Here is a 16,713-nt window from a genome sequence, read left to right as displayed (position 1 = left end):
AGGTATACACAGGCATCTTTTTTGAGAACTTGCATGAAACACTATTCCAAAATATCGCCGACTCTGGTTTCAAGCTGGCTTGAACCACTACATCCTCGCTCATTTTCTATATGGGCTGCATGCTTTTTTCTCTTACATAAAAGCACCTCGCAAACAAGAGATTTTTGTTGATGCAACCTGCGATATGTCTGCTTGTAAAACCAGTCAATTCTTGGGTTGATATCTATTGCAGGTTGCAGCAACGACCAATTTTTGTCACAACACCTGCAACGCCCACCACAAAGAAATGACTTTCAGGTCCCTGTGATAAAAATCTCTCGTTTGTGCGGAGCTTTTAGCTATACTATAAGTCGCAAGCATTATCCACTATTTCCAAATGCACCTATTTCAAGTTGCATCTTTTGAAAATTGAGGCGGCATGCAATCTCATATGAGCCCCAAGTGTGACATTCAGGCTAGTCTTTTTGTGGCTTTGGGAAGGGCATCTATTTCTGGCAAAATTTACAAATACAGTAGAACCTCTCTACTAAGGACACCCTTGGGACTGACATTTGCTGTCCTGATTAGAGAGGTGTGCTGATTGCAGTGGTCAAATTGAATGGAAGCAACAAATTTGGAACCAAAACTAGTGTCCTTAATAGAAAGGTTGTCCTTAATAAGAGAGGTGTCCGCTAAGGGAGGTTCCACTGTTCAAGTACAGTAAATATCTTTATGAAATGAATCATTTGACTATGAATTTGACTATAAATAAATAATGAAAGAAGGAATATATGAATTAATAAATGAATCAATAAATGACCTGATTGAAAAAAAGTAATTTAAAGGAGGAAACAAAGCACCAAAGCCCTCTGTCAATAGATGGCAATCATGGTCCCTTTCAAGATGATTTAGTGATAATAGTATGGACAGAGCACCCCAAGGCCACTGAATCGTCGTTTCTTGCTGTAATATGATTGTTTGTCTCATAATGACCTTTTTTGGATCAGATACGATGTGATTACTTGGTGCAGCCAAGTTTAGAGAGTGTAAACGAGTAGAGTTTGCCCCCCCCCACCCGCCCAAAGTAAGATTTGGAAATTTAAGTGCCAAATAAGCATTTTTGGGGCATCTTAGGGCTAAAATTAAAAGCAGACATTGGCTCTAGGGGAGAGGCCCCAGAAAAATTGTTGCTATCCGACAGAACGGGGCAATATGCCACTGCAATTTGTCATAAGATGCAACACTTTTCATTGCATTAATGCCACAATCCCTTCAAAATATGATAATATAATAAAAGAAATGGAAAGTATAAAAAGAAATTTCAAAAGCCTTGAGGAGAATTAAAATAGAAACAGGAAAAGTCATCATGTGTTTGTTTAACAGTTCGACCTCAGTGGCAAATATCTGGGAGAGGGTACACAAATCCAACAATGTCAGGATAGAAATTCAGGCACCACCAAATTTGATGAGTTGTTTATGTTGTTGTGGCTGTAGTCAAAATTGAGTCAACATTACTATCAAAATCGGTCCATAACCCAAAGATATCAGTCTTGGTCCAAATTTGCAGATTAGGTCTAAATTTGCAGATGGATAACCTAAAATGAGTACCAGTGGAAGATAATTTTGGCTTCAGATATTTTAGTAGTTTGAGTTCCTGTGTAAAAGATGCTGCAGATGTATTGTGTGGCCCAAACATGACTAAATTCAAGATTTAATAAATTCGCTATATCCAATGATATCATGTTTAAAACTTGCACACATTTGTAGCAAGCCATTGACTTTATTTGTTAAAAATGAAATGGCCAGGGCCATTGTGCTCACCTCATGTGGAGGAAAGATGGATAAAGAGCATGGTCTTGTGTCATGTAGTGTTAGGTTTGATGTAGGTCCAAGCAATTACAATTTCCCCAAAATGGCCAATTTACAGTACATTCGACCTCTGTGACCTTGAAAAGTAGGTCAAATCAAAGAAGACCCGGGTGACACATTGAATGGTTGTTATAATTAGATGTACCTATGATATAAAATTGGTGCCAATCGGGCAAGTCATTACTAGGAATAATGGCATTTTGAAGAATATAGGATTTGGCCCCCTCCCTTGAGGCCAAACGGCAAATCAGATCGCACCAAACTTCAGTACCTGAGATCACCTGACCAAGGGGTACATGTGTACTTAATTTGTGATCAATAGTCATTGCAGTTAAGAAACATGCCATAGTTACGGCCTGACGGCGAATTTACGCCATTTGACCTCTGTGACCTTGACAAGAAGGTCAAATCAAAAACCTGTGTGACATATACTGTATGGTGGTTAGATGTACCCATGATATCAAATTGGTGGCAATCGGGCAAGAAGTTAAGGAATAATCACATTTTTAAGGTTTTTGGATTTTGCCCCCTGGTGGTCAAGTGGTGAATCATATTGGACCAAACTTTGGTCCCTGAGATCACCTGACTAAGGGGTAAATGTGTACCAAATTTGGTATCAATAGTCATTGCAGTTTAGAAACGTGCCATCGTTACATCCTAACGGCTAATTTACACCATTTGACCTCTGTGACCTTGAAAAGGAGGTCAAATCAAAAACCCGGAGGATATATGATGCACCTTTGCTAGAAGTACCTACCACATTTTTTTCAAAATTTCCCGACTACTATTAAGGGAGATATTGCATATTTTCACTTTTAACGTTTGGCCCCCTGGTGGCCAAACCATGAAACGAATCGGACCGAAACTTGGTCTCCCAGGTGTCATTACATAAGGGTACATGTGTACCAAGTTTCAACTCAATAGCTCTAACAGTTACGAAACGTGCCCTGCTAACGGACGACGGACGACGACGACGACGACGACGACGACGACGACGACGACGACGACGACGACGGACGACGGACGCCACGGTATGGGATAAGCTCACCTCTGCTAAGAGGTGAGCTAAAAATGTGAATATTTGGTGTTTTATAATTTTGTCACTGTAAGAATAAAATGCTGTGTCCTAAAATGACTTCCCTGATGACAGGTATCACTTTTGATGCTACCAACTGCCTTACATTATTGTCACCTGTTAATTAAGTGTCACACCTGGCACTCTAGCCGGCTAGACGGCTGGTCCAGTGCAGTTACTCAGGGATCTAGGTCAAAGTCTAAAATTGGTCATTCTTCCTGGAAATTTCTTGAGAGTTGGATGGTCTAATCCATTTGGGATTCTTTGAAAAAACAGGTGTCTTTGGGAAGGAAACACTAGTTTTTTTAAATTGAACTTATGGAACTGAAGGAGAAAATATCCAGTGCCTGGGAGGATATTACTCATAGATGAAGTTAGGTAGTGTACTTATTCTTGGAAAAACAAGATTAGGAGCAGTTTGTTGGCAAGAAGAAGGACACATTGAGGATTTTTTCAAGTAAGATTTGGGTAAGTACAGTTTCAGTATTCTGGCAGAGTAATTTGTGACACAATTTTTTCAAATTTTCTTCACTGTGACAAAACTATCAAAGCTGAAACCTCGATATCTTAAAGGGGTACGCTGTTCATAATTACTGGTGGTCCAGGAAAATAGAAATGCAGTTATACATAATGCCACAGTGAAGTTCTTATACATACAAATTTGCTGAAAGTTGGTACTTGTAGTATGTACATGTATATCTGCCTACACAATACCATCATTGGCCAAACTGTAAAATAGCGCAATATTATGCTTTAGCCCAATGAATGGGGGAAAACCCCTTAAGTGTTACCTATTTCTATGCCTATACAGATACACGATGAAATGCATGCAATTGGACATCGGGAACGAGGTCTGCTTCTTCCAGTTAGGGAGTGTTCATTATTTGGCTAGATGCATTTACCACACAAGATTTACCATTAATATAAAAGCACGAGGACGAACTTATAGCTCTGATATTTTCTATTTGTTTACTAACGCTAACCCAATAAGAAAAAAAACACCAGAATTAGGCCTACGGGTAATGTTAGATTGACAACTGGGGCGAGGCAATCACAAGCCAGTGTGTTTACCTTGGTTTCATAATATGTCGTAAGATGGCGGGTTGGTCGCTAGACTGATCCCGCAACCAGCACCCGGTCCCGAGGATCGACGACTGTACAGTGTACATCAAGCTCCTGTAGGTTTATCACAAGAGATCAGCTAGACTTATCGACTTCTGCCCTACACTTCCTGCCTACAAGCCTCAGAAAATAATGATTGCTCCCGAGGCGTAATATTATGCTAAATCGGCGTAATGTTGCGCTAAATACAGTAAGCCCAAATCATTGATGCTCAGTACGTATCTACACAATTTAATACCTAACAAACGATGTATGCCTTTTACAATTGATAGTCAATGACTAGCCTATGAAAGTGTACACATTTTCAGTATGACATCTTTCAATGTCACAGGATTATCGACTTATGAATTAAGTTACATCTTTTTTGGGCCACCCAGTACATCTGTAAAGCGACACAAATAGTTCATTTTTGTGTACATTATTATATGCACTTAAGAAGTACCCCTGAACACGAACTCTGTGAAATACAAATGTGCCAGCCGGTCAACATTTAGATTATATAGTAATTCTTACTCGTCCTTTGACAATAATATTTTTGTCTGCTGAACAGCAAGACCACAGGGAAACTTAAACGCATCAAATTTCTATCCCCGACACAGAAAAGCAGTAAAAGTTGCCACCAAGGTCAAAAGAGGGCGCTATCTCTTCCCGTAAGCTAAGACTACCAATTAGGGTCACTTACGCAGCCTCATAACGGGCGACGCGGAGTGAGACTCGCGCGTCGGGCGTTTTCGTCCTGAGAGCAAAATAGTCAAATTCTGAATATTTAGTACGAATGAGCAATCGCAAGAAAAGTAAATGTTAGAAATACAAGCCCTATTTTCAGATTAATGCATGCAAAATTCCGTTAGAAATACCAACTCGACGTAATAAATCGATGTGAAATCTTAAATGAAGTTATTTTCTCAAACGTTTAGAACCATGAAGAATTTCACCCCCGACAGTAACCATCGACACCACTCACCTGACGCAGATAATTTCCCTTCGACCGTAAACTGCTTGACGTCTTTCTCCTCAACTCGTCCTCGCCAACCTTCGCCGGACATTTCCAACGACCCAATTAGATCCGTAATACTCTTCGGTCGTTCATTTCGATCTTTCTTCTCCCGCCGCTTGACCTCGTCGCCGACTCCCGGCTTCTGGAAGTCTTCGTCTGTCTTGCTGACACGCTTCTTCCAGTCTTCTTCGCCTCGGGTTTTGAGGACTCGCAGTCTGAAACATAGGGGGCGACACATATGTTACATCCAAAGTTGGTTTATTTCTGGATGATTTCAATTGTTACCGAAGGTTTTCTCGACGACCACTTACCACATTTTACCCTCGAGGCAGTCGTTTATTTCAATGGGGGATACCTTTGAATATTTCTCACCTGTCAGAAATCGACATCTTTGACATGTCTACCTCTTCATGTTCTCTCTCCACCACTTTCTTCTCTCCGACCGTGATTGGTTGTGTCATATGACGAGCCGTCATCGCTTTCCCCTTACGTTTCTCCGGCGTCGTCTCGGGGGACTTGGATTCGATAGGCTGTGTGTGGAAGCGCTCTTGTTCTTTCCGTGCCCGTCGCCTTGCAATGGCATCATTTGAACACTTAACAGGGGCGGTTTCGTCCGAGCTTGACGTCTGAAAAATTACCACAAGTTTTCATAATCATACTACATCTGAATTCATAATTTGTAAGAAAAGACAAGTTTAAAAGATCTAAATCACCATATGACATTTTACGACAGAAGATTCACAGATCATGAGATATGAAAACAATTCAAATTTAAAGTTTCATTGTCAAATCATAACTACACATGAGGTATGCGAATACCCGCTTTGACTTGAAAGAGAATTTGTATTTTTGAAAAGAACATGGACATCTCTTGAATTTTCGGCTCAATAATACAATTTTGATAATGCAGATGACGTACTGGTGGTTTCTCAACAGCTTTCTTTGGTATGATCAATGGCGAAGTTCCAAGTGGCGCCCCCTTCTTCACCTGGTCCTCATCACTACTCGTTATCGTCTCCTGATCCGGCTTCTTCTTCCTGATGTTAAGTCCAACACGTGATCGTTCGAAGCTCCCCTCACGTTTCAAAATGCTACGGACCTTCGACTGGTCTTTGGACTCGGGTTTGAGATTTTTGTCGTTTTGATCGGCTTTGGTGGGTTCTAAAAGAGAAGATATGATGATTCAAAAACGGGTGCGTGTTTTCATGGTCAGGTTTAAGGAATTGATATCAAACTGAAGGCATTGGTTGTCAGACCAAACACCGCACAGTGCAAAGGTTTTTGTTGAAATGACGGCTCCACCCAAGCAGTGGCTCCAGAGCAGTGTTGGGTGAGGCAACCAAAACGACAGTGAGATATAACCTCAAACTTGATACATTTTGAGCCACCAAGTCCGCTAGAGCATTTTACTCAAGGTAGCTTCATCTGGAGGTCTAATGAAAATGTACTTTGACGGAAGGGGGTCAGATGTCTTTTCACCCTGTTCACGACAGCCTAGACCCTTCAACAGGAGGGAAATATCTTACCTTTTGATTTTTCACTCTTTTCCTTTGCTGCTGCACTGGCTTTGGCTTTTGCCTGCGACTCTGCTAATACAGTTTCTGCATGAAGGGCAGCCAAGTCCCTCTGAGCGCTCAGGGGCATACCACTCAGGACGCCCTCATCTGGGGGTTTGATCAAGCTGCACGCCAGCGGAGAGATCTTGGCAGCTTGTACAACCTCTTCGGTAGTGACCGGCTGGAAAGAGGATGAGGGAAACATGAGTAAAATGGAACACTAATTTGTCTTTGGATGAGGTGGTGGTAGTGAGGGGGTCAAACTGTATGCAATTGGACAAATGTGGTTACATCTTGCACCATCTCTTCGGTGCTGTAGCTATCTGGAGCGAGAGGGCATTTGAGGTTAAGATGCAAAATTTTAAGTTGCTGCAAATGAAAACGAGAAACTAAAATGATTTTACACTGTGAAAATCTTGAGGGCTGTGTTAAAAAATCTGTTATTATTTCGAGAGTGAGAGAAAATCAAATTGTATGGAGTTGGTTTATTCTTCAAATGATTGGCTAATTAGAGAAGTAAGATTATTTTTGCAATAATGATTGGTGGAATTCTTCTCGTTTCCTTGATCGCTATAGCAACAACATATATTAGAGGTAGTGTGGTTCATCAAATCAGTCAACCCTTTGTTTGACAGGCCAATTTTAAAGAATGGCCTTGTGTGAACTTCTTAAAGGAAGTTGGGTACTCTGATGAACTTCCTTCAAACTCAGTTATGCCTGAAACCTCCTTCCGGAATACTCTTTTCCGGGCAGCCCGGCACACCAGGGTCATCTTCATGCTCCACACTTTGCATGTCAAGTACCATAGAGAGGGCAAATCAGATTTTATATTTGGTGATTCAGACACTGATAAAAGTAAGATGGTAAGCAGGGTATAGCCCTGGGTAAGTGGAGGTGGTGGTGGTGATGGTAATGGTGGTGGTGGTGGTTGTTGTGGGGCATTCAAAAACCTGCTCCCTCACCAGACGATACTCATGTATTCCCTTGAAAGGTAGCCCAATGCCACTACTAACGGGGCAAGGATATGTGAGCATTGCACTGTTAGGGAACCTTTCCATCAACCCTGCTGATCCTTCACCGTGCAACATTTTCGACAACAGTATGCTGGTACAATTAGCAAATTAGAATGAATCAAGTCACAACTTAATTGCGTAAAATTACACTAATTGCTGTAGTTATGGCATTTCAAGAATTTCCGTTTGCACAAAATTGTTTTAAATGCTTTTTGTTGATTTACAGAACAGATTTTATCAATCAATGCAATGGACAACATACTTCATGCGTGAAAGTCTTCAATGGCCTAGATTATATCAAGGTTCATAAAATATTTATCCAAGTTTTAAAATATTTTGAACGATACGTAATAAGTATGACTGAACATGATGGTTTTCTGAGGGCCTGCTCAAAACATTTTCAAGTGCCGCACATATAGATAGCATAGGACATGTATAATTTGTCGGCCTACATGTACATGTGCATATTAAAATAGAACCTGTAGACCTTTAACATGTTTAAGCAGACACTGTGTTGACGCTATTAAGAGTTGACCAGAAGTACTGCCATTTTGGCTAGACCTCAAGATCCTAAAGCAATTAGAACTTTCTCAAAACATAGTGCATGCTCATTTCAAGGGCTTGAGTATGTTCTTTGTTTTCCAGAGAACAGCCTTCAGTGAACGCCATGTCAAATCTTGCCAAATGTATGATTATAAAGCTCCTGAGTAGGAAGTATACAGGGAAACATCACAATTACCTGAGAGAAAGTTTGCAGCCGACACCCTACAAAGGAACCCTTTTGACCTTTATCGAAACATCACCAACAGCCGGCAGTAAATTCAACGACTCCTTGGTAAAGAATTATAAGGAAAAACATACTGTGTATCCATATGAATCACCCAACCTCCAGTTGTGATATTCCTTGAATATTAGAAAACCACGGCAACAGCCCACATGCATAAATGTAATAGGCCTGACCTTGACAGACTGCAATATCATAGGCCTACATATTACATGTAATTGTTTACATGCACTTCACCAGATATAAAATATATTTCATGACACAATCTGTGCCAGTCTCGACTAATTATGTCATAATTTGACAATAGCGCTGTGGACATTAGACCACTATAAATCTATAGGGTAAACAACACGACCAGGTAAATAAGGACGAAATGATCAAAATACTGAAATTCGTACCGGTATCGATAAAGTACAGCGCTCACAAGCACACAAGGAGATGTATTGCCAAAATAGGTTAACACCAGTAAGCGACAACATTTGTTTTGAACAGCTGAGCCCTGATTAACACTTGCCTTGAAATTCCATCTGAGGGAGCGGTTAATTTTCTCAGAAAACGAAGAACCCTTTCTCAGTTTGGGACGGCCTGAATACTCCATGGCTCCAAACATCTACTCTGAATTTACCCGCACAAGTAAGCCAATGCTGTATAGACCTGACATACATGTATTTTATTTGATCGACATGACCTATGTGATGATAAGAAATGACTGACCGTGACCCTCTTGTGACATATTGATCCCATCGTGCAGCATAGTCATCTTCTTCCAAACCCGGAATTGAGTATACCAAATGGGGCAACACATCATCAGTTGTGAAAATAATACAACATAGAAACATTTTTGAGTAAGAAATTGACATGGGTTGGAGTTCAATTGAATTGGAATTTAAAGACCCTCATTACAGTACCGGTCAAAAGTATAGCATTTAAAAATGCACATATCCACATTAGTCTTTCACAGTGCTTATCATGAACATGGCTGTTGTTGGTGGGCGTTAAATAACAAAGGCCTTGTACTTTATATGCAGCGTGACAAGCTTATCTGGAGACAGGCCTTTACTGTCACTGACACACTCCTTTGGGTTGTTTGACATTTTTATGTGTGATTTGTGTGATGGTCCGATTTAGATCGTAAGATCTGCAATGATTTATCTCGACAAGGAAAATGTCAACTACTTCAAGTTTCAAAGATTTCCTGCAGGTAACTTGACACCTTTTGATGTTTCTAAGAACTTTGCTGAACAATCTTGACTTTTCTATCAACGCATAACCAATACAAGGTGTCACAAAATTTATGTACTTGTGGGGCCTGACTGATGTGTAATTTACAAATACCTCACGAATCAGAATTTTTCACGGAGTGGATTGCAATATCAAGCTTAAACCTTTTATTTTGAAAAACCTTGTAAAAATGAACCATGTAAAGTATGCAGAAATCAACGAATATTGACTAAAAGCCCTTCAAGAACCTAATAAACCTTTTCTTACGAAACAAGCACAACAAAAATGTCAATACCATGAAGCTATCACCAAAACAGAAACCAAGAAGAAACCTTTCCCTCAAATGTCAATTAATGAATACGAAATTGAAATCAACTGCACTTCCTTGACCCAAATATGCAAATGTAATTAAAAAAAACCCAAATAAAACCTAACCTAACCCAAATGAAACAAAAATAGCAATATCAACAAAACCTAAATGAAACATCAATCACCAAAACAAAACAAACAATTGTTCTAATATTACCCTATGAAAACGGCCAATGAACGTCTTTTCCTTTTTAGTAGGGTGCGACGATTTATAAAGTGCAAAAAATGCTCGATCGAGGCTGTATGCGTCTCTCTTTGCTTCGAGGTTGTATTTTTTCTCAGCGGCAGGCAAGTTGTCCAAATCTTCGTAGAGATCCACGTTAGTTTTGCCATCGTCATCTCCTGATTCTGACGTTGTTGTTTCTAAAACATCCGAGTTCGGGATTTCATCACATTCGAGCGTCCAGTTGTCCAAAGCACATCTGTCACAATCGCCTTTTTCAGTTTTCGTCGCGGGACACTCGCCATCCAAATTAACGTGGTTGTCATGTCCAAACATTCTATCATTTCCCAGAGCCTCAATTTCATTTCCTGGCACCTCACTTTCATTTCCTGGAGTCTCATTTTCATTTCCCGGAGCCTCCTTTTCATTTCCCGAAGCCTCGTTTTCATTCTGATGCAGTCTCTGATTATTCACATACGCGACAACGCGCGGTGGGACATTCTCTCTTCGCTCTGCTTTCAGTGCTGTCAAACTTGACTTCCGGAGGGCGCTGCTTTTCCGTTTCAAAATAAACTGGTCAAAACTCGACGTGGACTTGGCGATTTTGCTCTCATCATAATTATCCCACCATTCTGATGAGTAACTGACATACGAATCACTTCGCTGGCTCTTCTGCAGTTCGTAAGTGTCACTGCCCTTGCTTGAATTTATACACCCCATTTTTACTCTCTTTTCGTCTTATTTGATTTTTTCACTCCGCTGATCCAAAATTTGGCCGGTGGGCTACATCTTGAGAGAAGACTCCAGGTGAAAGCTGGCACAAACCTGTGCGACATCGCAGTTCATCTTTGTAATTATCTAAGTCTCTTTTTCCGACTTTCTTCAAATCTGAAGTTAATTCATAATTATATCAGAAACTTTTATGGGAATCTTGTTAGATATTTTTGAAACAAAATCATAACAAAAAGAAGGCAAAATAACAATGCAGCAACTTAAATGAAGTAAATTATAACATATATTGAGTCAGACATCAAAAAATCATTTTCATATAAACAATCAAGTAACAAGTGTATTTTTTTCTCTTGTAAAAAAATAAACCTATCACTTCATAGATTTTATTCTGGGCTATTAGTACTGTACATTTGATACCTAATAAAAATATTTCTACAGTTCCTCAAAGTGGACAGTGTACAGAAATAACCTGCCCGGTCAACAACATGAAAAAATTGTGATTTGCTAGCATACCTCCAAATAAAACAAGGCAACCTCCAAATAAAACAAGGCAACCTCCAAATAAAACAAGGCAACCTCCAAATAAAACAAGGCGACCTCCCTTCTGAACTCGTTTGGTAGGATAATTACTCCGAACAGTGCAGTAGTATTGCATAAATCCTATAGTTTAGTATCATATTAATCAAAATGCCTCATGAACATGGTGAAAGTAATCTCAACAGATTATTTTTTCGTAACTGCGCCTGGCTATCAAATCTAGCTGTCCCCCGGCCAAGCAGCAACCAACCAGTATATCGTATTTGTATTGACATGTACCATTCAATTACACAATGGCAATGCAATATATTCCAGCACTTATAAGTCTACTAAATCTCCAATTTGAAAATAAAAGTTACATCCCAATTACACCAAACAACACACTACAATCTGACCTTATCACATCAGAAGTAGGGTTCCAAGATGACTTCCTGTCAACAAAATTCAAAACATACTCCAGTCTCCATCATACATATCATATGATATAAAGCTGTCTATGTGTAATACAGATGCGCATGAAATCAACAGTGTAACATCCTTATACATGTAGCATACTGTAGGCCTGCATATGATAGGCCTATCATAAATCCATACAGGGCTTGTTCATAATTCAATGCCAATCGGGAAAAAAATAATGCACATGTTGTGTACAAAACCATATCCATCATCGATGGATGTAAATACACGCCCTAAGAAAAATAGATCAATACTATGAAGTATAGATATTATTGACATAATTGGTCCAACAGCGATTTATTTCAACAGCTGATTTCATCCTCATTCCGGTAGAAGTTGGTTCACATAGGATTTTCAAGTTGTTTCATCGTTAAGTCACCAATAGGATAAAACTACCTTTGGGCCCAGTAGTTATTTGGTAATCAGAATTACCCAATGTTGCAGTTGAAAGTATTTTGCTTCCCAAACTGCGTTAGTTCATTTATAATAATTTAAAGAAACTCATATGATAGCCCTCTTACTCTTACATTCTTTCATCCACCTGGGCAGACACACTGGCCATTTACACAGGGCCTATTAACACATACTTGAACTTGTATCAACAAATTCATACACTATCAGCACAAACATTCAACATGTTCTCAGACTGTTAGGCCTATCAAAAAACGAAGGACACTTGTGATATGATGCATAAGGCATACACAGTATTGGCCTACCTAATGGAAAATGCAGGTATGGGAGACATATGCCAGTATGGTTACAAGTAGGTCTACAAATCGGTGTCGAGTTACATGTAGGCAGCAGATTATCAACTGATCTTTATGGGTGTATCAAAATGCCTAGTTTTTGACATGACATTGTTATTCTGATACCAAGGAACAGTAGATATACCTGGTGGCAAAACAAAGAACTACAATTGTGACCTCTTTCAGCAAAACCAGGCACAGGGGATGGTTGAGACGGACTGGTTGTTAATTTCACTTTGTCTGCCTTTTGCCAAATCGGAGTACATCAATTTCTTCCATTATCTCCTGGTGTCATTTAGGCCCATCTTCTGTGCGAAACACCCCTTGCTCCTGCTGTGATTGGTCACAATAACTAAAATTAAAGCACTCACTTTCATCCAAATTCTGAATCTAAAGGCCAAGGGCTAACATCCAAACCTAGGCAACCAAATGATGGGAGATTCATATCAACTTTGATAACAATAACACCAATACCATCATTTGTATGGTGATATGGCGTTTACATATCATATACAACAAAGCTATTAATTTCAAATTGAATGGAACGGTTATATCAGATCCATCAGCATCAATTGACTTTATTGTTAAATGGGTTCAATCTGGATACAAACTATGTGATGCATCACTGCAGTTTTTTATAAAGACCAATGATGATCATGATAATGGTTATCTGCATAGCCTGTAGGCCTGTGCTTACTGAAGTGTTTGTCCATGGGCTACTGTCCAGGCTACATTGAACCATGACTTACTGGTCCATCTGACAGATGTAAAGAGCCAGAATTTTTAGCCCACATGGCTTGCGACCTCCTGCTTGATAGGTTGGCGCAATAACCATTAGGCTATCATATTCATACCATGTCAATTGAGTCGAGAGTTTTTGGGATATTTCGAGCAGAAGGGTCACTGGATTTTGTTGTTATGAACTACCAATTTTGAGTGGTGTTTTTTGTTTTAAAAACCCCCTCAAGGATGAACTGTCAACTCTAGACTCAAAGATTCATTGGGTAAAGTTTGTAGGGTAGTGACACATAATGATCGTCAACAAAATCAAAAAGTTCTTTTTCGTCTGATTAAAATATTGCCAGGAATATACTGAGAAAATGCAGCAAAATATTATTATGAACCTACCAGACTTGGAATCCATCGACCTCCGACCCGGCGATACGACATTTTAAAAACAATCCCTATCTAATGGTTAATCCTTAATCAGTCATCACAAGGAGCTGTCCAACAAATGAAAAGATACAGAGCGTAATTTTGGACATTCCAATCCGAGCAGAAGGATCAAAATATTATCTTCTCAGATAATTTTTTAGAGAAATTTAGAATCATTGAAGATCTTTCAAAGTCAACAGATTTTAATGATTTCTGCGAGCGTTGTTGGTTGATCTTAATAAAAAATCACTTCAATGACTAAGTCATTTAGTTTCAGAAGAAAAATGAAATATCCATAAGTCATTAGTTCACGAGTTATCACTAAAGTTCAAGTGAGTTGGTCAAATGTTATTTGTCATAACTTCCTGAATGAGAGACATGTCACTTTCACACAAGTCTATTTCTTATCTTAGAGTCTAACGAGAATTGTCAGAACAATGCCTATCCGAGTTCAACTTTCTGTGATGTGAATGATTCCAAGGCCTTTCATGATCCTAAAGACTGAGTGTCAGAGCAAAAACATGAAATCCATCAAAATATCCGAAAGATCTATTCCAACTTCTAATGACAATTAGCTTAAACTCTGCTTCGTCATAATTTGAGTTCACGATGAGTTCTTCAAACCTTTTCTCTGAGCTGTGATTGGTGATCAAAGCAATTATTTTCTGAACCCTGAACAATTTCCCATCAAAGATTTGTCAATTTATACACAACAAAGAGGATTACTTCTCCAAAGAGTTAATGTCAACTCACTTTGTTTGTTATTGGACTATTTGTGGATTATTGTGTTTTTTTCGAGACAACATGGAATTGTTCCAATTCCAATTAGCTTCAAGTACAAAATTATTGATGCTAATATTATTGTTAAGATATTTTAGCCAAGATGAAAATCACATCCAAATCCACAGTCTCCTTCCTGCATATGAGTCCAAAAAGATAAAACTGTCTAATTTACAACTCATTTACATTTATCAGATACATTAATCTCAAAATCAGTCTTTAATCCAGAAAACTTTTCCACAATCTGCACAATCATTTGGAGTCCCCACAAAAAAAAGACAAATAAAAGAATTGTTACGGTGATGCTCTGGTATTCCTAAACTGTTTTACCTCGAAAGACTCTCAACAAAAATCACATAACAAAGAAAAATGCAGAAAAATCGACAAACACAATGTTATCCTGTAGGCCAATCAACTACGATATGAAGTCCTCACTGCCTGATTGTATAAATGTTGTTTCACGATCCAACGCACAAAAGTCAATGTCATCAGGATACATCATAATGTACTAATCTGTTCCGATGCACACCTGAAGTGATAATGGCCATACATGTCATGCTACAAATCTTTTGTATGGTGGAAGAGCTCTCGTTGAATTTGGGACGACACACTCTGGTCCCTACACACTCTCCACTATTGTCAGATCTGACTCAGACCTTTTGTAGAAAGAAATCTGTAGGAATGAGAACACCCTGGGTACGGCTGTGTTGAGGAAGTGTGCCCAGGTGTCCAAGTAGTTTAATTCATAACGGCTGTCAAAAGTGTAAACATCGGATGACTTAGGAAATATTAACCAGAGGAAGGAAATATTATTGTAGGAAGTTGTGGGCCTGCTTTGTGGAATAGGTAAAAGTAGTCAGATATTCAAAGATTTTATGACGCAAAGTAATTAAAGACAAGTCAATGTTAAAAGTCCTCCAGTAACGCAGAAGATGATAAGTCCCAACACTTCAAAACTTATACGATTTCCTGACCTGAAGTTACTCCAATATTGATACTTGAGAAATGTGGAAAGTTTTTTTCAATAGACTTTAAGGGGCTGAACTTGTAGGACAGGTCAAGTCAACCCAACAAGGTTTCCGACCTGAAGCGTCGGCAGTGTTAGGTGAACAGACTTATTTTCTTGTGGTTCAGGTAAAAAGAAATAAAAAAAATTGCCATAGTGTAGTTATTGTGCACACTAATTAGCTGAAACTTGGCATCTACAATATCAGTCTACAACGGCATTGTTGAAATTCAAGTTCGTGGAGTAGGCCTTTGAAGATCAAGTGGGCCCACCGACTGCTCAGTCCGCCCAGATAAATATGGCATCACCTGACTAATGGGCGTTTGAATGTCTACAAAACCAGAAAAGGAAGCTCTTTCACACTCATGAAGATCATAACACAACCTACTTTAGAAATATCACCGTCATCCTAAAATGCTATTTTTTGAGCCGGAAGTTACATAACCGCCCAAAATTAAATTGGAATCTTTTCCTCACTTTGGTCTCTGTTGCCTATTGTATTCGCTGATTAAATCTGGCAGGATTTCATGCCAGATGTTGTAATAGCATCAAGTCTAAAATAAACGTCCATTGTGACGTTGACATCATCACCAAAAAAATGTCACAATTTGCGAGGATTAAAAATAACTGTGTCCTGGTTTGCACAAATAGGATGGGCAAGAAATTTAATGACCGAGTCTATGGGGGGGGGGGGGGGGGGGGACGAGGGGGCAGGGGTGCTGTAATGGTTTTCAGGGTCAATTCTGCTGCAGTGATTCCAAATATAAAGCAAGAGTGTAGTCTGTTCTGTTTGTGCATATCATCCTGCATGTGTGAATACACTGTGCATAGAGGTGCCATCTGTTGGCCAACAATGACACCAACAGTTACCTCAGAAATGGGACATCAGACAATCCACATTCATTGGCATGCCACCTCGTTAACTCCTTGACCCCTTGATTAGTAACACTAAGTATCAATACCAGTTACTAATGATGTCTGACTGAAAATGAAATTTGAATTAATATATGACTTGTATCTGAAATTAACAAATGTTTTGATGAATGTTGGCTTGATTCGATTGGGTTTTTTTGACTGAATCCAGAGGACTTTATTTGAAATATATTCACTAGTATCGAACTCAAAAACAAATTGTTGTATGAATTTATTAAGA

At 39.2% G+C, this 16,713-nt stretch overlaps 1 protein-coding gene across 13 annotated transcripts in view; it reads right to left on the bottom strand.

Moving 5' to 3' along the window:
• Positions 1-16,713, bottom strand: part of LOC135499312 (supervillin-like) — a 150,048-nt gene that overhangs the window by 17,412 nt on the left and 115,923 nt on the right. For 10 of the 13 annotated variants that reach the window (XM_064790036.1, XM_064790038.1, XM_064790037.1 and 7 more), the window contains 5 exons: positions 6,569-6,779; positions 5,962-6,203; positions 5,415-5,668; positions 5,010-5,257; positions 4,728-4,781 (listed from right to left, as the gene is read on the bottom strand). In XM_064790036.1, coding sequence (XP_064646106.1) covers positions 4,728-4,781; positions 5,010-5,257; positions 5,415-5,668; positions 5,962-6,203; positions 6,569-6,779 — 1,009 coding nt within the window. The remainder of the gene's footprint in view (positions 1-4,727; positions 4,782-5,009; positions 5,258-5,414; positions 5,669-5,961; positions 6,204-6,568; positions 6,780-16,713) is intronic. The other 3 variants (XM_064790035.1, XM_064790034.1, XM_064790033.1) reach the window with 1 other exon arrangement.

The sequence above is a fragment of the Lineus longissimus genome, chromosome 15 (genome assembly GCF_910592395.1).
Source record: "Lineus longissimus chromosome 15, tnLinLong1.2, whole genome shotgun sequence".
In the NCBI taxonomy this organism is placed as follows: Eukaryota; Metazoa; Nemertea; class Pilidiophora; order Heteronemertea; family Lineidae; genus Lineus; species Lineus longissimus.
The sequence above is the reverse complement of the archived record's forward strand: the minus strand, read 5'-3'. Positions and strand labels throughout refer to the sequence as shown.